The 23,508-nt window shown below is 41.3% G+C and overlaps 1 protein-coding gene across 3 annotated transcripts in view; it reads right to left on the reverse strand.

Annotated features, from left to right (window-relative positions):
- gabra3 (gamma-aminobutyric acid type A receptor subunit alpha3) overlaps nucleotides 1–23,508 on the reverse strand; it is a 118,197-nt gene that overhangs the window by 67,857 nt on the left and 26,832 nt on the right. For all 3 annotated transcript variants that reach the window (XM_007545884.2, XM_007545883.2, XM_016668292.1), the window contains exon 2: nucleotides 6,190–6,296. In XM_007545884.2, coding sequence (XP_007545946.1) covers nucleotides 6,190–6,275 — 86 coding nt within the window. In that variant the 5' untranslated portion in view covers nucleotides 6,276–6,296. The remainder of the gene's footprint in view (nucleotides 1–6,189; nucleotides 6,297–23,508) is intronic.

Genomic DNA, 23,508 nt, shown 5'->3' on the forward strand with positions numbered 1-23,508 from the left:
CAGTTTGCCTTTTCCAATCATTTAAAATCCAGTTTTTATGTCTCAGGTTGGCAGCGTTGAGGTGGTGGGTGGCATAATGACTAACTTATTTTTACTCTGGCGCTCCGTCTCCTGCGCGCAGCACAGGAAGCAGAGGACAGAAATTAACACTAACAAGTGACAGCAGACGCTCTGACGCTGCGCTCGGATGTAACAAGGGCACCCGAATGGATGGCTGCATAAAACATATTACTTTAGCTTTATGACATAATAAAACTCTCAGAAACGCCAATTAAAATCCTAAGTTCGCCCTGCTGGAATAATATTAACTATGATAAGGCTGGCAAACAGTGGTTATAGGCTGAAGGTTCACAACTGATCAAATACAGCAACAACAAAAGAATTATGAGAAAGCTAATTTTTTGTTTTGTCTTTTACAGTCGGTAACGACTTCTACAGCGAAGAGTGTTATGAGCTTGACATGAATGGTGATTTCACTGCTTGGAAAAACAGTCATGACATTTAGTTTCCAATGTGAAATTTCCTGATTCTGGCCACTTTCTACACTGTAAAAACGTCTCTAATACACGATTTATATGGTAAAATTCTGGTAACCACAGAATTTCACCGTATAAATATAAATTTTATCGTATTCATATGGTAAAATACCAGCAACTACAACTGCTGGTATTTTACTGTTAATTGGATATGTTTCTTTTTTTTTCTTTTTTTTTTTACAGTGTACATGAGATGCAGTCACTTTCAGACAGACTTTAGCCTTTGAACAGCAGCTGTATTGCCATGTCCGGGTCAGAATGAAGCCTTCTTTGTTCCTAATAGGAGTCGATACATTTCCAGTATATAAAAAAAAACAACAACATTGTGAGAAGCTGTTAATTGATTGGTGAAGCCGTGATAAAAGATAAAACTCACTCCAATTATAATTCACTCAGTGCTGGTTCAGCAAACACTGCACTGAGATGTATCATCTGTCTATGTACAGTCTTTTTAGATTAGGTTTTTAGTAATTTAGCCACTAAAAATACAAACTACATCCTATAAAAACACCAGAAAGGTGCTCTGCATTTCAAAACAAGCTATTCATGAAATGATTGAGCTAAACTTTTTTTTATTGTCAGCACTTTGACTGAGCCCACATGATATTTCTAGAGACATTGATGGGTTTAGGGATCCTAATCTGCACTGAATAGCTTTCTTGTCTTAAGCTTCGCCACATCTGACTGTAGTTCAGAGGGATTTGGGGGTGGATGTTGCTGCTGGGGGACGGATGCAGATGGATTGCAGTGGTTGTCTCATATGTTGCGCTTTCATGGGAGGTGACTCAGAGCCCGCACAGATCCTGCATACCTTATGTTAGATCAACAAAAAAAACAGAATTTGCAGCAGAGGCTTTATTGCCCAACTGTCGAGCGTAGGATTTCATAAATGCTCGGCGCCGGCTTTTGCTCCGCGTCCACGGAGAAGCTGCTCAGACTGCGGCTGAGAAATCCCCTTCCTGCTCTGTTTTGATGCACACCTGCTGGGGTTGACTGATAATTGGCGACTTGGAGCATCACTGATCAGATCCTCGCTGTTATCAATAGAAAATTGACTGGAAGTCTGAAGTAATTAGAATTTAGATGAGTGAAACTGGAAGGCGTCCCAGCGTGGTCAGCTGTCCAAAATGAGAACAAACACTTACCTGCCACTTTGTTAGGCACAATTGCTTGCTAACCCAAACAGTGACTCAACCAATCAAATGTCAGTAACATCTAGAAATCTCCAAAGTCAAACGGAGCATCAGAATAGTCAATAAAGGGAATTTAAACGACTGTGCGACTGTGACGTGCCTGATCCACCTTGGAAAATGATTAGAAAATCTGGCCAGCACTGCATTGTGGGAAAAGTGCAGTCTGCGATTGTGCACAGAAAGGAGATGTCGCTTGATCTTCCAGGGTGAGATACCTTGAACAGCAGAATCTAATGAAGATGATAACTTGGGAAGGCTGGTGTTCAACGATTTTCTTTTGTATTTAGTAAACGCCGCTAGGTAACGTGGGTAAGGACTGTGACGGAGCCTCGACCTCAAGAAATCACCTGCGTGGATGACGGCTCCGGGTTCAGTTCTGTCATTCCAGCTACATGATCTGAAAGGAGATGGCCTCGTATGACGTGAAAGGACAATGTTACCCAAATATGAGAGGTATGGTAACTATGATGTGAAAGCAGAGCTAGAGCAGGAGAAGGTCACATCTCGTCAGGCTACAGGTGGCGTAGGCTACACAACTATGGACGACACGATATTGGAAAAACGTTACCCTGTCCAAAGAATCAGCTGCAGGATGTCCGAACTGGTCGTAAACAGCATGAAAGCATAAGTCCATCTTGTCTTGTATTAACTTTTCAAACTGGCCTTGTAATGGATATTTTCACTTTGGGCTCCTTAGTGCCAATCAAGCCTATTACCACTGACCCATGCCCATCTCTTTATGACCACAATGTCATAATCTCATCTTCTGATGGCTACTTCCTGCAGGATGATGCTGCAAAGCTGAAATCATCTCAAATTGTTTTCTTGAAGGTGACAATGAGGTCACCTGTACTCCATTGACATCCACAGTTACCGGGCTTCAGCCCAGTAAAGGACTTTTAGGATCTGGTGTAACAGAGATTTGCATTGTGGATGTAGAGCAAACAAATCAGCAGCAACTATGACCGTGACTCTTTAAATGGAAGGCGATTTGCAAGAAAAATATTGGCGAAAACAAAAACGATGCAATAGGTGCAAATCTAAAACTACAAAAGTCCTTTTTAAATGAATGGTTGTGTTTAGATTTCTACTTAAAAAGTCACCACTGTTAAATGCAACCAGAAAAAAGCTGAATAGATGTTTCTGATCATTTATTTCAAGCATGTACACCGCAGAGAGCCAGTGTTCCTCTTTGACCAAACGACCCGCATTAATGCAGTTCCCAAATCCTTCCAATAAATATAACGCACACTTGACCTCTCTCGCAGTTGTAGAGATGAATGGAGCACAGGCTAATCCTCCCCTGCGACCTCCGCGTGTTCAATGAAATATCACAAACGTCACCTTAAGGGTCCAACCAATAACAACAAAATGTAATCGAATGCAAAAGGCTACCAGCAGCGGATCAACTTGACCGGTGTGCTGTGATTTGACCCGGTCTTCCTTCGTTTTCGCTTTCCTGCTCGTTCGCTCGGCGGAGCGGCTCAGCTGTGAATGCATTACCCTTGTCTGGTCCTGTGACACATTAACCTTGACAACACCCGCCGAAACAAAATGTTATCTGTTGACCGGGTCGCATCTCAAAGCGATGCCGCCCCCCCCTCCCTCCACCACCCCGCCTCGCCGTGAATAATTTATGTGAGACGAGTGGAGAAAGCCAATGGAGACCAGGCGAGTTCGGAGCCAATCATCGGGGGCGAAGTGTACATACAGCTCTTTTATGCATATAGCTATTGATTATGTGCCACGTTAGCCAGAAGCCTGGCAATAGATTACAAACAAAATAGACAACAAGACAGACTGACTGTCCGCACATTTTAAGGGTCGGTCCTACGAGAGGAAACGGTTGGGGTGGAGTTAGATTGATGGGGCAGCGTTCTCCTGCATGCTCTACACACGAACCGCAGCGATTAATGCCTAATTATTCCCGATCTAACCATGTAGGAGAAATGCAGAAATGTAGGATTGGCAGACTGACGGTCTTTTTAAATAGAGGATTTGTCTGTTACACCTTAATCCGTTAAGAAACTCTTCTGCAGCAACTGTAGCAAAGCCGATTTCAAGTCTGCAGATAACATCAGCGAGCATGAGGGAGATGGCAGCTCTCAGGGAGAGACTGCTTTGCTGATATGCAGATATTCTGTGAGTGTGTGCACACTGAGGATTACTCCTAAACTTTGATGAATATGGAAGAAATACTTTACCAAATCCCATTTTAATGCTGGCTCTGGGCACATGCAATTTTTTTGCATGAGAGTTTAAATAATCATTTAGTACAGTTTTACTTGAACAAAATGTTTCAAGTGATGATTGCTGACTTTGAATGTGTGCCCTGCATAATAAGTACAATAGTGAGAAATAAAATGCTAATAAAGGACCAGGATTTCGTCGGCTGCAGGTTCTGTCTCATCGTAGCAGCCGTATTTGCATCTGCTGACATTTTTGGAAAACAGGATCTAGGCTTAGGGCACGGAGAGATTCTCATGGTGTAATGCCCTTAAATAAATTACAGTGAAACCTCTAAACACAACAACACAAGAATACGAATTTCGCCAAACGAGAAAACCCAACAAAGATCACAGTACAATTTTTTTTATAACAATGGCAAGCTCACAAACAAGCCTGCTGCGTTCCGCGTCGTTTTTCCATTGGACTCCACGTGTTGCAGCTAAATGCCCGCAGTGTCTCCTGTGTTGCATTTTGCCAACTTCTCCTCTGAAAGCTGTGATCTCTGCAAAGAAGGCGACGGTGGTCTAGAGGCGCTCTCTTCCAGAGCCTTCAAAGTGCAAAGCTGCTGTGTGCAGCCTCACCCCAGCAAACCTCTCGTCTCTGGCAGCGCAACTCGGTAACTGTAAGCACCTTATGGCACTTTTTCTGACATTTTCAGAGAGCAGGCAGAAGCTACTGTCTGTGGGAGCAATTTCCTCTTAACTGCTGGAGACGGCGATGTCGACATATGACCCTTCCACGTGGCGTCAATCACGCTTAACCTTATTTTCTTGAGTCAGGATTTAAGTTCCACATTCAAACTGTCGAGATATAAGTTGATTGTTTGAACAAATACAATTTGTACATAATATGTGATGGTAGTGACTTTTAATTGGATCAGGAAAACAAATCTCATTCCAGTTACTGCTGTAATAATAAAACATTTTTCATAGTCGTTATAATAGTGTCTATATTTGATTTTAGTTCGTAGTCAACCGTTCGAAGAATGAAATAACTGCTTTGAGGTTGAGTTAAAGTTTTTACAATCAGAACCACCTACTTTGTATACTAATGGTAATAAATTACGACTAAAATCTATTTTGAAAGAGGAGGATAAAGTATTAAGTCACACTACTTTAGTTGCAATTTAAGTAGTGCGGTGAAACAGGTCATTTTTGCAGCGTCGGTGGGACATATGGGAAGTGAGTCTTAGCTGCAGTGATACAAACGAATGTACCAACCCCAATAGAGAGATAAAAACACGTTGAATTTATTCAGATCAATGGCACAGTGTTGATGTCTCCGTCCAGCTTTTCCTCTAGCCTGACCTCCTGAGGCAGATGACAGGCGTCCCTAAGCGGGTCTCTGCACAACTTTATTCTGCCCAGCTCTTCTCTTTTGTTTCTAATTTAAAAAAAAAGAAAAAGAGGTTGCTACATAGACAAACTGAAATAAGTACATATCTTTAATGCCAGATTCTTTTAATTTATTTTACATAAACAGATTCATTTTCTTCATATTTGGGCTTGTGTCTGTAATATTTTGAGGCTATTTAAGATGTGCATGCATGCTGTAGAAAAATACATGGGGCAAATATTATTTTTAGTATCAGCTGACCAAATATTTACATGCATTACGTGCATTTCCAATAAATAACCTGAGCTCCTTATCGGCAGAGCTAACACGACTCCTCCGCGCGCAGCGTGTTTCGTCTGTTTCTTTCTGCTGACTCGGATTCAGGCCGTAAAACGTGCACAAGACGCAGGAGCTGCACCACAATGCAAATTATTTGGCGGAGAGGAGAGCACAAACTTTGCACGAACTGAAAAGTTTAATTTGCTTTCGAGGTCAAAGTGGAACGATTTGCATTTTAACCTAAAGAACCTGAAGTGCTCATTTTTCTCTCTCTCTCTCTCTCTTTCTCTCGAGGCCATAAATACAATATAAAAAAGTACTGGAGTAAAGAAGAAAATAAAAACGCTCCTTTAAATTGCTGAATGGTTTTATTTAGCCCCCACTCTAGACTTGAACTGTTTATTTCATTTGAGTAAATGACGGTGACAGCTGAGAGCATTTACTCCCAGTGGTGTTTGTTAAATCATCACTTACGCTGCAGCGGTAAGCCTGGCTGCTAATTGTTCTACGAAACACTGGAGCAGCAGATGCTGCGTCTGATCGAAAGGTTGTGTTTAAAGAAAGGATGACAGTAAAACAAACAAACAAAAATAGAGCTTTAAGGAATACTTTTGTACCTGGCTTCAGGAAGAAGGCTTAGGAAAAGGAGGAAGATCCACAAGTTCTGCTGTGGCGATTTAGCCTTCCACTGCAGGGCAGCCATGTTGGTTCAGAAAAGACGCTCCTTTACGGGAAAGAGAAGAAGATGAGGAACAAATTGAAAACTGACAAATGGCTGCAGAGATTTAAGCGAGATAATATAATCGTACTTAACTAAACACATGCACAGGTACAATTTATGCTGTGGCGCCACATTTCTACCCTTGAATTTATGTAAATATATACTTTCCTTTATTGCAGATTATCCTAAAAGGTGATTTAGGCCCATATGATGCGTTTTCGGTGTACAGTGGCGCTAAGGAAATCATTTTCTTAATGTCTAAAGGAGCCATGTGAGATGGAGAACGACAATCTCCTCTAATTGCGTTCTAACAAGTTGCATCTTATTTTACAAACCCCGCAGTAAAGATAAATGTGTAAATAATGTCTGCCTGTAATGAGCTGATTGTCCTCGTTGTTCTGCAACACTCGAGTCATTTGAAAGTATTTAGTTTGAAAACACACACACACACACACACACACACACACACACACACACAAAATACAGGGATTTCTGCTGGTGCATTTTGTAAAAACAACTCGTGCATCACTTTGCAAAACTTTTTCACATTTCATCCTTTTATAACAATAAACTTTAATATGGTTTTTAAGTATTTTCTTATTTTTTTCCCCAAAATTTTACTCTGAAAACTTATGTTTGTTTATGACTAACCCCCATTTTCTTTCAGACCTCTGAACAAAATCAAATGCAACTAATTCCCTTGCTGAATGTAATTTAACTTCAGTATAAATCCAGCTGTCCTGCGAAAGCCTCAGAACCGTAGAGAAGAAACATCATCACAAAGACCAAGGAACACAGCAGAGCAGAGCAGGAAGACATTTAAATCATTTGTAAAGCTTTGAACATGTTAAGAAGTATTTTTGTCAACCATAAAAAAATGTAAAGACTATGGGAGTAAGTCACTGTTGAAAGAGAGCTACAAGTAGTCCCATTCTTGGTTAGCCATAATCACAAATCTCAGATTTTGACCATAATTGGACCTAAATGGCGTGGAGCTTGTCACATTTTAAAAAGCATGATAGGCAGGGATTAATGCACTTCCTGCTCCATCTTTAGATTGTATTTGTCTCCATGAATTGACTCATAAGGCCTGAATACAGATCCAAGCTAAGCTTTTTGGATTTTTAACGTGAAAATATCTGAACTGTCTTTCTCCCATTTCACCATTTTGTGCAGTTGCACTGTTGCATAAAAGACAAAACAATGTAGATAGATGTAGAAAATGTAGATTTTTCTGTAATGATCTGGATAAATATTCAACCTTTATTTGGCCTAGCTTGATTTTTCTTTTTGCTATTTTAATAACTTCAAACATGGCAAGAAGGCATAGACGGATCCAAACCTATTTAGTTGTCTGAAACAGCTAAATATACAATTTTCCCAGGTAGAAACTGCCTTTTTGGGTTCGTATTGCACAATATCGATGTTTAAGAGTGACGGCTGCATCCTTGGCATATTTCTGTGTGCGGCACAATTCAGCATTCAAGGCAAAGAAAGAACTGATGAAAATCCTTCGACCTGGAAATGCAAGGTTTTTGTAGCAAAGAATCTCGGTCGTCCCCAAACCCCTGTTCGTCTCTTAATTCTTGGACTCCAGCATCATCAGTACATCCATCATGCAGCATTATACAGGGGTGTCACTGTATTTTTTCCCCTGTTAGTATTCTACTTGCTCAGCAGGTGTTTGACAAATTGCTTGTACTGTCTGTGTTATTTTCAGATTTCGTTGCACTTGCTTGTCCATATCTCGACCGGCTGCTCTGTGCTTGTGTGTGGGAGGAGCTAAAGCCAGCACTAAGGCATTATGACACACACACACACACACACACACACTCAGATTTCAAGATGCATCTTTGACCTTTACTGCCAGGATCTCTGTTATTGGACTTCAGTATTGGTAAAATCATCATCATAACATTTTTAGTTTATCAACCAGAAATGCATAAGACATCCATACATAGTGCTTCCCTACCAAAGATAATTTTCTTTTTTTCTTTTCTTTTTTTTTGACTGATACACAAACTAATATTATCACCAGTGTACCAGAGTTCATTCCTTTATGTAATGCTCTCATTTTTGTTGCTTTTTATGACTAAAAACAATCATTTTATATGCAGAATATTTACTCATATTTAGTGAAAACCCTGCTTTACTTATACATATTATTATAGCACATTGCATATTTACACAGTAACCTGAGTGCAGGACACGACTGCAGCTGCAGAGCATTAAAAGCCACGTCAGCCACATCGTCACAGAAACGGAGCAACAGAAGCCTTTCTTGTTTCCACCTTCACTTCCTCTCGTGTTGCACGGCTACTGCCTTTCTCACATTATTATTATTAATTATTGCAAGGAGGTTGCAGCCCAGCAATTTACCGAAAAACTAAATGACCCCCTCATTAGAAAATAAATGGGCTCAGAAATTGCTCTACCTAATTTCGGATGCAGCTTAGAAACAATGAGGGAGCGAAGGCACAACCGACTGAGGACTGCACAACACGCACACGTGTAGCAGCTGCGTCATACTTAAAAGGCTTCCATTGTGTGTTTGAGATCCAGCTTTCTCTCTCTCTCTCTCTCTCCCTCTCTCCCTTTTTTTCCCTGTTTTGGCCGCTGCGTCGAAAGAGGATCAAACAGTTTCCACAAGGGGATCGGTGACCCCTGTGTTGCAGCAGGACTCCAATCGTCAGAAGAGAAGTAAACAAATATGCGACTATAAAATCCACCGTTCGAGGTTGTATGTAATGTTGACGCTGCGACCGGGTTCCACTTGTCACTGAACCGATGAGTGTTTATTTTGAAAGAGCTTTCCAAGCACCGTGTTTTGCAAAGCGCCACTTTTATGAAATCTTTGCAATGAAGATTTCATTGCAAAATCAGACAGAATGGATTATTTCTCACTAAAACATGAAAAAAGGCCATTGACAACTCGCACATAAGAGTGTAATGAGATCTCCAAGCACAAGATGCGTTTGTGGTGAAGTTCATATCATGGGAACCAAGGTATGAAAGTATCCGTCCAGTCTGACGGGTGAAGACTTATTTTAAAGTAAGAAAGGAAGACATTTATGAGCTGCCCTGTTGTGTTGAGAGGGTCGACTCAGGAAATTTTTTTTTGACAAGACTTAGTTTCTTTGAAGAAGCCTTCACCGCGTTTTAAATTGTCCTCCGTTTTCTGAAGCTGGTAGGAAAAAGAAATGACACGTGATGTGAATGATTCAGAAAAACTGTCAGAAAATGACGAGCCAAATGCTGCCAACGCAAAAGTTAGAACTGGTTTTGAAGGTTTTCATCAATGCTAAGCTAAAGGTCTATTTCATATAGCATTTGATCATCTTTGGGTCACCATCTAAAATACTAAGTGTTTTTTAAAATGTTTTTTTTTTTGTTTGTTTTTTTGTGGCATTAGCTCCACTTAAGTACTATACAGTCACAACTCGGATACCATCATCATCAGATCTTGAAAGCTGCATTTACTTATCTCTACTCATGAAATGCATAAATTAGCTGTAATGACCAAGACAGACTTGCAAAATAACTAACATTTTAATTATATTTACTATTACTTTTGTACTGTTTCAGTTTCCTTAGGTCTTTCTCCAGGTATAGACCCCAAATGTCCAATTGTTTAAACAATGTGTCCACTGGAGTTCATCAGTTTTGACCTCCAATCACCATAATCCAAATGTGTTGCATTCGGATGTAGAGACCAAGGCATTTCAAAACACTACAGTGCAACTTCTTTCTGTGGTGTACGCTCGTTTTCTACCTCTTTCCGTCAGCAAATCCCTTCCTTTGTACTGCTACCCTTAAACAAGAGGTGTTTCAGCTCTTATAGTGCTTTATGGGGTCCAAAGTTACTTAAGTAAATTTGGCTGAATTAAAAAAAATCCGCTTCCTGTAAAAACAAAACGCCCAACACTTCGAACCTGTCACCTTATCCATATAAATTCAAACACCAGCCTCAGTCTGAGATCTACAATCACCAAACCTCTGCTGCTGCTGCTGCTGCTGCTTTATGGTTATTTCTGGAAAGTGCCTCAGCAGGAGCCCATAGCATATAGCAACTCAACTGCTGAGCACCACCCACTGAGTCTCCTCTGATTCAATCAAGCAGACCGTTCAGCATTAGCTCCCGCCTCATGCACCTCAAACCTTCACCTCGTGAGTCAATTTGAACAGCTGTGACAACCTCATGTTCAAATAACTGGAGAAAAAAAAAAAAAAAAAAGCAAAAACTTGATTAAAAGGAGGAAAATTTCAAAAGCCTCCAGGCCAGAGTGCCCAGATTGTATTGAGGAAAAGCATAAATCAGTAAATGAACAAAAGAAAAACCAAAAAATATATTTAGCTCTGACTGGACACATGGACCCTGCGATCATAAAATATGCTGGGACTGACTGAATTTGAGATTAAGTAGACACTCAATATGTTTCTTACTAATACTGATCAGCTGCAGATCACAAAACTTCTACAGTTTTAAATGAGCTAGAATAAATCAGAAACAGTAGAGAAAATAACTGTAGTTTCTTTTTCCATTTCATACCATATTAACCAATTACATGTTATGACTTCTAAATTTAATCTGAACTCGTTAGTAAGCTAATTTCAAGTGTGCAACAAATCCTTTCTACAACACACAGCTGTAATTTCAGGCATACAGATGATATAAAACATTGTTTAAAGTAATAATCATTAATTTATAGTGATGTGCTCATGAGTAGCTGCATGTGGAGCTTCTTCATTCTTCCCTTTCTTATCCATGACTATCAGGATTCCAGCTCCATGTGACCTTTGACCCTTTTTACCACTGTAGTGTGTCAGGTGTGAGACATCTAGCAGGATGCAGGTCTTATTGAATAGAAAATAGGATAAACCCAACAAAGAAATTGGAATGAGATTTGTTAACCACATTTATAAATTCATCAACTCAAAATGGGCAATACTGTACAAAACAAAAATAAAAAAAATGCTCATTTGGTTGATGTAATCAATGGCATCATGAACCCATGCATACAGGAAGTGCTAATCTGGCTCCTTCCATACACTTGTTGTGGATGTAGGAAATGAATAAGGGGACAAACGACACCGAGTATAGCTAAAACAAAACACTAACAGATGTAATTCACCACACATTTACATTTTAACAAAAGTAAAATTAAAATTACCTGATGGTTCATAAGTGTTGGCTTTAAAACCGTATGCGTGGACGTAAACTAATATAATGCCTCCTCAAATAATCCTGGGATATCATGTGAAGGAAAGCAACGTTTAAACTACTCCGTTATGGCCAACCATAAAACAAACTGGAAAAAAATTATGAATATGTTTCTCAATCACTTTTCACAGAACATAAAACCGACACGTTCTCAAAGTTTAAATGGCAGCAGGATTTAGCCAGTGATCCTCCGTGTGTCAAGCATAAAGAATCACCATCGATATATAGCCAACATAACCATAAAAGATTGTTCTTAAAGTGCAGAAACGCACAAAGTTAGTTACAAAAGCAAGCTAAAACACCTTAATGTAAAAATTCTAAAAGTATTTTACGATTTGAGTTCAAAGACGACTTTGACTTCTCTGGGATTAAAGACGTCTGGGGCGGGCCGTCACACAGCGTCCAGAGATGAAAAGGGCCACCCTGACTGTTATCGGTCCAAAAGCCAATCTGTGTGATGGTACAGGAGCGGATGAGCGCCCTTGGCGAAGGACACTTGGCTCTTCTGTGACGGCAGCATTAATTCCGAAAAGCACGCTGAGATTTTGCAGCAGCAACACATGCCGCCTTCCAGACAACATCTTTTTCCCGAGGCATCAGTGCATTTTTCTAAAAGACGGCGTCGCATCACAGGCTTCACACGCTTACAGAGGCTTCGCTGTGAAAGACAAAGGGGGCAGGTACCGCGCTGATCTGCCTGCAAATGGAAAAACGTGAAATGAAAAATAAGATGGAGGGGGTGGGGAAAGTGGCAGTGACCCGGCGCTGCTCCACAGCTCAGCAGGCGCGGAAAACCCATCATCCCCCTCGTCACGTCATCGACGCGAGATCGCTTTTAAAAGTTGTGAGAAAGTATGGCAACAGCTAAAGAATATCAATGCGACGCATAATGAAAAATGAAAAACTTAAAAGAACTAAACATGAGAGACGACGTTAAAGTAAATTACAACATCACAGTCTAGGTTTGTTCTTTGTTCCAGAAACGCCACAAGGTTTGTCGGCATGGCGACGCTAACGAGGATTCAGATGTATTCTCACTCATTTGTTCACTCGAATTCCCTCAGAACCAGGCTGCTTAAATTAAAGCGCAAAGAGCAAAACTCCAGCCAGATGAACGGAGCCTCGCACATGCAAATTAGACAAAATGTTACTTTTTATAACTTCCGCCTTCATCTCTCTTTCAACAGATGTCACGCTTTAGGGTAAGCCAAGTCCCAGACTGCGTTAAATTACACCAATCATGAGCTGTCTAACAAATGCTAGTAAGCAGATAGCTTCATTTTTTTTATTTGCTCCATTTTCTCTGTTCCCTTTGTTCTGTGTTTCGCAGTATTTCATGTTGCTTAAGCTAATTCTCTGTCAACAACCATTAAAGAAAGGGATTTGCCTTTGTGTTTCCCGTAACGCTGCAAAATGCCCCCTGGTGTCACAGGGATAATTTCCTTCCCGCTTCTTTTTGTTTGACAATTTCTAGATGTTTCACTTGCCGTCATTCTTGTCATTGATTATGTGACTTTTTAAAAGTCAAGAGCAAAGATTTACAGAAGAAAAACACTGAAGCAGTTTTTTTTAGCTCTTTAAAAATAAATGTAGAGTCAACATGTGTGTAATTTAAACTCAGTTTTAATCTGAGAGGCCTTATTAGAGAACATTAGTGAAGAATTGGCATCATGAAGACAAAGAAATGCAGCAGATACACAATAAAAGTGAAAGAGAAGTGTTGGGTTTGGTTATGAAACAATATATCACGCTTTGAACATTTTAATCTGTCCATCATCTGAAAATTAAATAAAAAAAGAACTTCACAACTTCCGAGATAAGGCCATCTTCCTAAACTGACAAGGAGAGCCATACTCTGAGAAGCAATCGACAAGTCTGCAATTACTCTGAATGCAACCTAAATAAAAGTGTCTGCCACACTTTTCAGATGTGCATTGCTACATTTTCTTTCTGTTTCACGATAAGCGCTACTCCATATTGATCTGTGACATCCTGATCGCATTCAGTAAAGTTTGTGGTCGAAACGTGACAGGCTGTGACGAGGGTCAAGAGGTACGAAGACCTTTAACGGCTTCTCGTGACCAGGAAGCAGGTAAAATTGGCTGCTGTGTAAACGGAAACCCAGTGTTTCATTGGGACAAATAAAGTAAAGACTTATGTGTTTTCTTAAGCTCTCTGTAAACTCAATAATCTCTCATTTCCTGTAGGACTTCTGTTCAGATGTTATTTCACTTCATGGTTTGCCAACAAGCTCGATCAGATCAGAGCTGCCGTACAAAAACGCCGCGTAACGCTGTTACCAAGCGCTTTCATTTCTTTTCTGTATATTAAAAACATAGGCAGACCAAACAGACTCTGCACAATGTACCTGATTTACCCATTCTTGTCAGTAATCCCCGGGGCTCCTCGGATTGCGCTTGAAACAGAGAAAACGAAACGAGAGTTAAAGTAAGGGGGGAAAAAAAGGCCTGACGCTTTTGTTTGGAAATTATAAATAGCTTGCCTCAGGTGACAGCAGACCTAAAGCCTGCTCCATTTCCAGTTCTAACATTTGTTTTCAACTCAGCTGTCAGTTCATTTTCTGTGTGTGTGTGTGTGGGGGGGGAAACAACAACAACAAAAAATCAGCAATGACTGATGTAATCACTTGTGACAGAATTAAAAGCTCTGAAGGGATTTAGTACAAGTTATGCTATTAGTCTTGTTGCATGACAATGCAGAAATTAAAACAATATAAAACACAGACAATGAGGGGTAAAATAGGAAGTGTTAGGCCCAAGTCAGCTGGGATGTATTGTGCTTTTCCTTTTAATATTTACATTACGGTCACAGCAGACAGAAATTTAAGCTGCGATATACTTCAAGAGATAGCTGAGCATCTCCAAACGAGACTCCCCCATCGGACAGAAAACACTGTCAACGATGGTAATTGTTGAATTTAGGACACAGCTTTATGGCCATGTAATCCAAGTGGCTGTTCACTAAAAATAGCTCCAGATCTTGTCACATTCAGTTTGATGAAGCGGTCACGGACTGAATATCAACAGTAATCTGCGCTACGTTACACATGCAAATGCCTTCGATTGTTTTCGCCACTCGGAGACGTTACACACAGACAGGAGGGCCCGGTAGGTGTGCCGGTTTTAAATAAGTCTCAGGAAGATTGGCATGTTTATTATCACGCTGCGGCTCGAGCAAAGAACATATTCGTTATTGCTGGGGATCTCGACGCAGCTGGCATCCTAAAGCCCCTGGAAGGAAGCGGTTGGCTCAATCACACCGGAGACTCGGTTCGACTGGACACGTTACGTTTTCGGCTGGTGTGGTTCTCCTTCACGCTGCACTGTGTCAAACAAACCAAAACTCTTTGTAAAGCCTGTTCCCCCTCTTGCCTGTGGTGGCGCTGCACCAAAAACTACTGAAGGGAATGACATGTAAACCTATGAAGAAGAAATGAGCACAACTTCCTTCTTCACAAAATATAAACACAAATAGACCTTGTCAGATTTTAGCAGATGTAGGACTTCTGTTTTGACACTGGTTAAAGACCACAAACTATTTCTCCTGCTAGCCCTAAACTCACGTGTTTGTTTTGGTTGTATTTACCCAGAATGCCCTATGATATTGTCCACTTCTTGCTTTTGGAGCGGTTTCCCATCCGTTTGCATCCACATGATGCACTCGAACCGTAGAGATCGCTGTTTTGGTTCGCATCACAGTTCGATTTCTCATTCTCACTTCCCCAAACAAACCGGACTTTCTAGGAAAACAAACTAGATTAAAGCGGACCTAAAGAGGACTGGTGTGAATACCTGCTAGATTTCAGTTTTACAAAATCTATTTTTTTTATGTAGGACTGAATGATGGTTCGCAAACCATCGGTTAATGTTGTAATTGAATGAATGTGTGCATGTGAAGATGGATTAACTGATGGATACAAATGGATGGAAAAAATGAAAGTGGTCAACTGATGACAGGATGGATGAATAAATTTATGGATCATAAACCATCAGTTGGGGAGATAGGTAAGAAATAAACAGTAGAGTCGGGAATGAAGTCTGGAAAATACATTTCGCACAATTCTCCAGGCCCAAATTAAAGCACAAGAACCTAAAGCAAAGTCCCACACTTCTCCAGACTTTTCCTGACTGTGTAGGAAGGCTAACTATCACAAAATGGAGCAAAGGCCGGTTTCTCATTCAGCAGTGAGAATCACAGTGACAAAATGTAACATTCAAAGACAGACAGGCTGCAGCTCACACAGGAACCTTCTTGTACAGAGGAGGACATTTTTCTCTCGGCTTTGGGACTGGGAGGATGCGTGAAATTATGAGCATCAGGCTGCATCACAAGCCAGTGATCAATGCATCAGGGCTGCCAGGCAAAACAGCCTCTGCTGGGGCTCATCGTGATTATGTTACGCCAGAGATAATTTGTCAGGATTTCAGTTTTTTCCCCCCCTCACAGACATGTAATGAGAGCAAAGAGGATCCATTATGAACATGGCACCACATGACAATGACCCTCTGTTGCTGTTTTCGGCGGGGGCCAGAGGAGCGACGCTTTGTGTTGTCGCTTTCATCTCGCCACGCCAACGCTTTGTTGACTAATCGTCAGAGAGAGTTGTTAAGGTGCTGAAAAAAACAATGGGACCGAGGAATGAAGCGGGCTAATGGTCCAGTTTAATCTGAGTTAAATGGACTTAATCTCCTTTGAATTTATGGAGAAGTGACTTGACGAATCTTTCGCAGCTACACTTGGCAATAATCGGTCTCACGCAGGCTGCTTTTGCCAAGATCTGCTTGGGGACAGTTTACTCTCCTGATTACACACCAGAACGGGGAAATGCCTGCGTGACCTCGTAAGTTTCATTTGCAAAATATATATAGGAGTGTTGTTCTTGTTTTTTTTTTTTGTTTTTTTTCTTAAACTAAGACAGATTTCTGCGTCAGCAGCGAGGGCAGAAGAGAAATGTGGTTTTGGAAATGAGGCTAAAAGCAAAACAGTGTCACTGTCAGACATTAAACATTTGGGTTTTGGGGGAACTTTATAAGAAGGAGATCCCTGTATTGCCACAAAGCGGGCCCGCGCGGTGACAGCCGATAAAACATTCAGATTACTCTCGATGAGAACCTTATGTTTTAAACGCATTTTCATGTCAGACGGTGGAACGCTGCGCCCCGGACGGCACGACCTATTGCAGCTCCAGGTCTTTCAGATTGGACAGCAGGATGTACACTCCTGACACTCCACCTCAACAGAGTTTAATCAATGGAATAACTGTGCAATTTTTTTCCTCCCACTTCACAACAATGCGCCGCTTAGCGCATTGGATCTCTTAAAATCCCAATAAACACACGTTGAAAGTCTGCGTGGCAAAATGTTTAAAAAAAAAAAAAAGTCTGCAATTAGATACTTTTGTGAGCCATCACATCCGTCAGGCTGCAAATGGCTGGGATGTGTAACGCGTACCCCGGTTGAGCACATTTGCACAAAGGACAGCTGGTTAATTCTCCACAGATGCTGCTGAAGGTAAAATGTTTGATGTCCCTTTATCAAAAGCTGCAAATCAGACACAATGAAATGACCTCCGGTGCGATTCAGCAGAAGCACGACGGAACATGCCCCAATCAATCCAGCAACTGTTTAAGAAAGACAATAATTAAAACCATTTCTATTAATCAACCGGTCACAATTAGTCCATTGTGAAGACGTCTACTTTAAATCACTTGCCCCAGGCCCCCCAAAAAACAAAACAAAAAAAAAAAAATCCATCTTGCTTCGTAATTTCCCTGCTGAATTGAAATGATTATGGAGAATATCCAATAGGAAAACTGCCTGCTATAAAATTAATTAAGCTGCTGGAAGAGATTTGATCTGATAGCATAAGGAGAGCAAGCATTTAAACCGGCGTGGCTCGTATAATTACTACGGCTGCACCCCGTGTCTGAGCACAAGTCAGGGCAGCTGCGGTTTCAAAACGGCGGAAAGCAGCTGGGACAGGAGGCCTGCCTCGTAGGTGAAAAGTGTCAGAGTTCATCAGGGATCCCCGCTGAAGAGCAATACCTTTCCTAGCACAAACCACCTGTGCTCATGTCTCACCTCCGGCCTCGTGGAGCTGCTTGGAGCACAACGCAGACCGCAGCGGACCATCGCTCCGGCTATTTTACAGCTTATAAGCCACCTAATGGCTTGTTTTGTACAACTTAATGTTACAATCAGCAAAGCGGGAGGAAAGGCGAAGCGCTACATGTGAGCTAAACGTGCCGAGCCGCAAACAGAATTTGCTCCCCAACAGATTTGTTGTCTTATTTTATTTCACACATTCAAGACTATCAAGCATGAGGAATAAAATCAGAACAAAACCATTAAAAATGTATTTCAGTTATTATGACATTAGATCAATCCAAAATACATTTAACTGTGGTTAGCCACATTTCTTTTTTTTTGACGGATAATAAATTGAACTTCTCAACACGAGTTGGGAAAAAAGAAACAAGAAAAATCACATTATTTCCCTAAAACACACACACACACACGCGCGCGCGCGCGCACAAACACACACACACACACACACACACACACACACACACACACACACACACACACACACACACACACACACACACACACACACACACACACACACACAAAGAAATAGAGGTGTACCGATCATAATCGGCCGATTTCCTTGAAAAAGTGATTGATCGGTGATCGGCGATCATTGTCTCTTGTTGCCGATACCGATCACCTGCATCTCATTTCCAACCTGCCTGTGCAGCTGGTCTCCTCTTTCCTTCACTCTGCGCAAGCGCGCAGCAACAAATCCTATAACGCACAGAGTGAATGGGGAAGTTTGCGTGTTGCGGCGGAAAATTGAAGCACGTCAAAATGCATCAACAGAACGAAGCTAATACGACATATAAACAATGCAATACTTGACGGAGTGTGGCTACATCTAGGCTCACTGCAGTAAAAAAGACATACGGAGCGATCAGAAAGCAGGTAAAGCAGCGCACAGCTACAAACACTCACCCGGATTAGCATGACGGTCAGAAAGCTAAACAAATAACCCGCAAAATTATTTAAGTCTTCGAGCTGCGATGTAAGACGCTGGTTCTGCTCTCCCGTTGAACCGCAGCCTGTAGCTGCCTGTAGCTGCTAAGCTCCACCACTACCAGGTGGAGCTTCTGCTCCACCTGGTATTGACTCACACCGAACCTCTGCTTAAAGCTGCAGCATCTAACTTAAAAAAATAAATTTTACATACGTATTAAAACTTCCGCTATCCTAACATGAGACAGATAATCTCTAAAAAAACAATCGATCTCCTCCCTGTCCTACATAATTACTCCGCTCAGTCAGAAACAGCCAATCAGAGCTAGCAGTAATCAGCTAGCCGCCATGCTATCAGGACGTTTTGATTCAGTAACTCTGGATTGTTTATTGTAATGGAACCTGTTTTTGCCTTTGAATGTTAAGTTTTATACTTGAGCTTCTTGGCAATGTTGAGAGGTTTTATTTTTGGCTCTTTGTATTATTTAGCCTCTTCAGAGCCTTCATATGTTATCAGTCTGTTAAAGATAGTATTATCAATAGCAGTACAATTTGCGCAATGCCTGTTTTGTTCTTGGAAAAAGTTATTAAAAACAAGTTTTATATCTAAATTAAGGTGAATTCATGGTTCCTTTTTCTACACCGGTAGTGCTTATGATTAAAAAAAAATAAAAAATTATGTGATTGGTGATCGGCCGTGATCGGCCCTCATGGGTGATCGGAATCGGCAGGAAAAAACCTGATCGGCACATCTCTAATGAGAAACAAAGAACCTGACTTCTACCCTTTCTGGAAAAGGCTGCAAAGTCTTTTATAAGACTGGAAACAGGAGACATTGCTATACACAGAGAAAGTAAGGAACAGCTGTGACTCTTCCCAGGAGAGGCTGCTCTACCGCTATCACTCCCAGAATGCATCAGCAAATCCAGAACAACGCCTGAACAACTGCAGAAACCTCCTTCCTTCGGTTCAGGTCAGATGATTCAACAATATTCAAAAGACTGGGTGAAAACGGGAGACTTTTAGGGCCAAAACTACTGCTGAGGGAAATACAAAACACAATGTTTCATATTTTCCCCCCAAAACCTCTCGGAAATTCCCAAGATTTTTAGAAAAATACTGTATTTGTTTGGGCTGATTTGACAAAAGTGGAAATCTGGGTTAATCAAACAACATTTTAGAGAAGGACTATGATGACTCAAAATATAAAGAATTTGGCCTAGCCAAAGTCCAAAATTGCCTGATATACATGTGTATATATGTTTTTTTCATAACTAGAAACCTTTTTGTTTCAGAAAACAGAAGAAATTTGTGAAGAGGGAACTACTACACGGCTCTGTAAGTCTAATTTTATTATATAATTGAGGATGCAAATCATTTGCTTGAACGGGAGCAAAGCCTTGATAGGGGAAGGGGGGGAACAAAGTAATTGTCAGCCTGCGCAACGTTATAATTATTTAGACGGAGCGAAACAGAAACATCAGCAGAAGTGCTTCTAAGGATCAAACATATTGTACGCTTCAGAGCTAACAGGAAAACAAAATAAGTCACTATCTGCTCAAGGCCAGAGGAGACGAGGAAAACAACATGAAAAATCCTAAATTAGGCCCGATGTTTATGCAAGCTATAAAAACACAGCCCTCTTATTCTGAAGGAAATGGCTCGTCTCACACAACGAATGTGAACGGATTCCTAACCAAGAAAATAAAACGTCACGCAGAGCTCTTAAGAAAACAAGAATCCTCTTCAAGCAGATATCATTGCCCGGTCAGTGGTTGGATGGGGGTAGGAAGTAATAACGTCACAGTTCAGACGAGGGCAACTTCGGCATCTTTACAATGGCTTATGATTAAAGCTGGAAGATGCAGTGAGCCCAGCAGGAGGCTGGCAATCATCAGAAAAGTGGACCGCAGTGATGGGATTGAGAGATGAGATAAACAGTTTACGGTGCAGGCTGGTCCAGCATTAATACGGCTTCTAGGAGGCTGGAGGGCCTTTGATCTGAGCCGGTCATGTCAAGCATATCACAGACCGTATTTATATGTATCCTTTTCATCGTTACGCTCTTTTCCTGCTGTGTACTGGCTCAGAAAAGCGATCCGCTGACAAGCGGCGCCACCAAAACAAGCACAGCTGGCTGTGAATTTGATCACGTTGTGACCACAACACAACCACATGATTTATCAGTTCCCCCAGCTGTCAGTCCTTTTTAGAAGCTGTTTATTTTTCCTGTAATTACAGTCGCGGGTGGATTGGGTTTGTCTCTCCCGGTTTTCCGCATGTAGAAAGTGCTAGCCTAGCCGTTGTCTTCCTGGCTTCACAGAATTTCTGCTGGGCCAATCGGCGAACAGACGGAGAAGTTGCGAACGCAGAACGAGGTTGCAGTTTTATCTGATCCGTCGGATATTAAAAGATGTGTATATTGTTTTGTGACATAATCCTGCTTTGAGGAAGTCAAATAAGGCTTTATTGTATTTAGACTATGCTACACTAAAGCAGAATCTTTCTACCAATAACTTGGAACATGAAGCCATTCTAGAGTTAAAGAGGTTAACCTGCTTGAAAGTTCAACTTCTGCCATTGCCGTTTCCACACGTGTCGATAAAATCTACCTCGCAGTTCTGAATTTGGGTTAACGGGTCATTATCAGCCAGGCAGGCAGTGCACCAGCGGAGAGTTCATTACAGAAAAAAAAAAAAGGAATTACATTTCCAAGTTAAGGAATGATCAAATTAGATTAAATGTTATCTGAGAGACTCCCACAGACACAGGACTGATACTTCAGCACAAACTCCAGCTGAACATATTGAGTCATGTTTCGCCAAATCACTTCAGTGACGCGGACGCATCTCGGCGGTTGTGGCGGTCAGCAAAGATACATGCCGCTGTCATGGTGTGACGGGAATACAGATGAAGGCGGCCAAGCGGAGCCTGCAATGGAGACGACAGGCGGCACCTTTGTCAGCGAGGAGAGGGCAGTTTCTCCTAGAACCAATAAAACAACCAGGTCTGCTCGTTTGCATAAAATATCACAATGACAATACTGCAGCATCAAGTGCAAGCATAAGTGAGGTGCATCAAAACAGGATTTAAGTCAGTAACATTCCTTTGGCCAAATTAAAACCTTCCCACTTCGTCTTCCTGATATCCGTCTCGGTCACTATGGAAACAGAGACTACCAGTCAATTACATGTATCAGTAATTTCACCGACTAATAACGCCTGGTTTCACACAAAAGTTAATATCTCCGGTGATTTGTCCAGATATGCAGCAGATGTGGGGACGTGTGTGGAGCAGCTTTAAACGCTGACCTCTTCTCTTTCGGAGCCGCGCTCGGATATTTCTGCTGGTCCAACGGTTTTGAAGAAAGCAGAATGAGTCGAGGCATCTCGACACGGGGTAAACCCGCGACAGAGCCATCGATCAGGCACAGAGGTCCACAGAGAAACGTGCTGTTAACGGGAACCGAGACACTTTTCTGCCTGATCGGTGACGAGCTGGATGGAAACTCGAAAATCTTTATTTTTTTATATCTACCCCAATCAGTGAACGCGCTACAATCTAACGACAATGGCGCTAACTCAAAGTTAGCTAAGACGAAGGCATTGTACTGCCGAATTGCTCTGTTTAATAAAGTTGAACTCTCATCATGATTAAACATCGTTGTTTTTTGTCCATCACATGGTCGCATGGAAATCTGTTAAGGTACGGGTGTCAAACTCAAATCCATAGGTATGGAGTTTTTATTTAACCATATGAATAGTTAAATAAAAATATACATCCGTGGCACCAGCAGAGCATTTACTGGTGAGCCATTATTTATAGACATTCCTGATTATCTTGGGACCAAATGTAATTACACTGCAGGTTCATTTGGCTGCTTGCGCTCAAGGGAAAATCCACAGAGATTCTGGTTTAGTGATGCTAGCTGCACCTACTGCTGCGCTAACCACTAATATAAGATCCTAAAGTTGGGTTTATAAAACTCCCCTTTGTTTTAAGACCTTAAAACTCTGCTTTACAGTGGCTGTGTTTAGATTTCTGTCTCCTGTCATACCAGATCACCAATGAGCTTCAGCTTAAAATTTAGCCAGTATGTACGTTTCCAGTCTAAAACTGCAGTAGATGTTGTCGTGGTTTCTAAATTAAGCCTTTTCTGCTCAACTGATCACCCGAAGGACAACGACAATCCCCTCTAATGGCCCTACTGGTATCTAAATTATTCATGTAGCAGCATGTTGCTATTTATTTCTTTGCACGGCAGTAATTTGTTCACTTAACCTTCTGGCTTGATGTATTTGTAAAGTAAACTCAATAACTGCACAAGCTTCTTAAAAGTTCACTTTTCTCCTTAGGTTCTGACAAAACTTTGAACTTCATGGTGACGTTATTCACTAAGACAAATTGTCATTTACTCAGAGTATATCCATCACTCAACTACAAACCGACTGTTCTGACATGAAGTCGCCGCTCCGTCAGATTTAACCCTCAGCTTCCCGGGGCTCCAAGAAAATCTAAAGCGCAGAATCCCCTCGTACTGTAACTCACCTTCCTTTTTCATTTCACATTTCATATTCTGCGGGGTACATTTCTAACCAGATATTTTAAAGTGAGCCCAGAAGCAACACAAGCGCAGATTTTTAAACTTTCACACTCGCTGTTTTAATGAGCTAAAACCTCCATCCCATGTTTTCAGACAAAGGTTCTCTGCCCAAGAGCTCCGCCAACCTAGATATACAAACCACATATCTTACTAATGAACCATTTATTGAATTCACTGCGCAGGCGATATCATGTCAGAAGGCTCTGCGGGGTTCCTTTAGCACAGACTGTGAATTAACTCGGCTGACTGGCGCGAGGCAGAGTGGCACCCAAAGCCTATTTGATTCCGAAAATCCCCCTCAAAAAAGTGTTTAATTGCACCCCAAATTATAACCT

The sequence above is a fragment of the Poecilia formosa genome, unplaced genomic scaffold, assembly GCF_000485575.1.
Source record: "Poecilia formosa unplaced genomic scaffold, Poecilia_formosa-5.1.2 Scaffold14, whole genome shotgun sequence".
NCBI classification, from domain to species: domain Eukaryota; kingdom Metazoa; phylum Chordata; class Actinopteri; order Cyprinodontiformes; family Poeciliidae; genus Poecilia; species Poecilia formosa.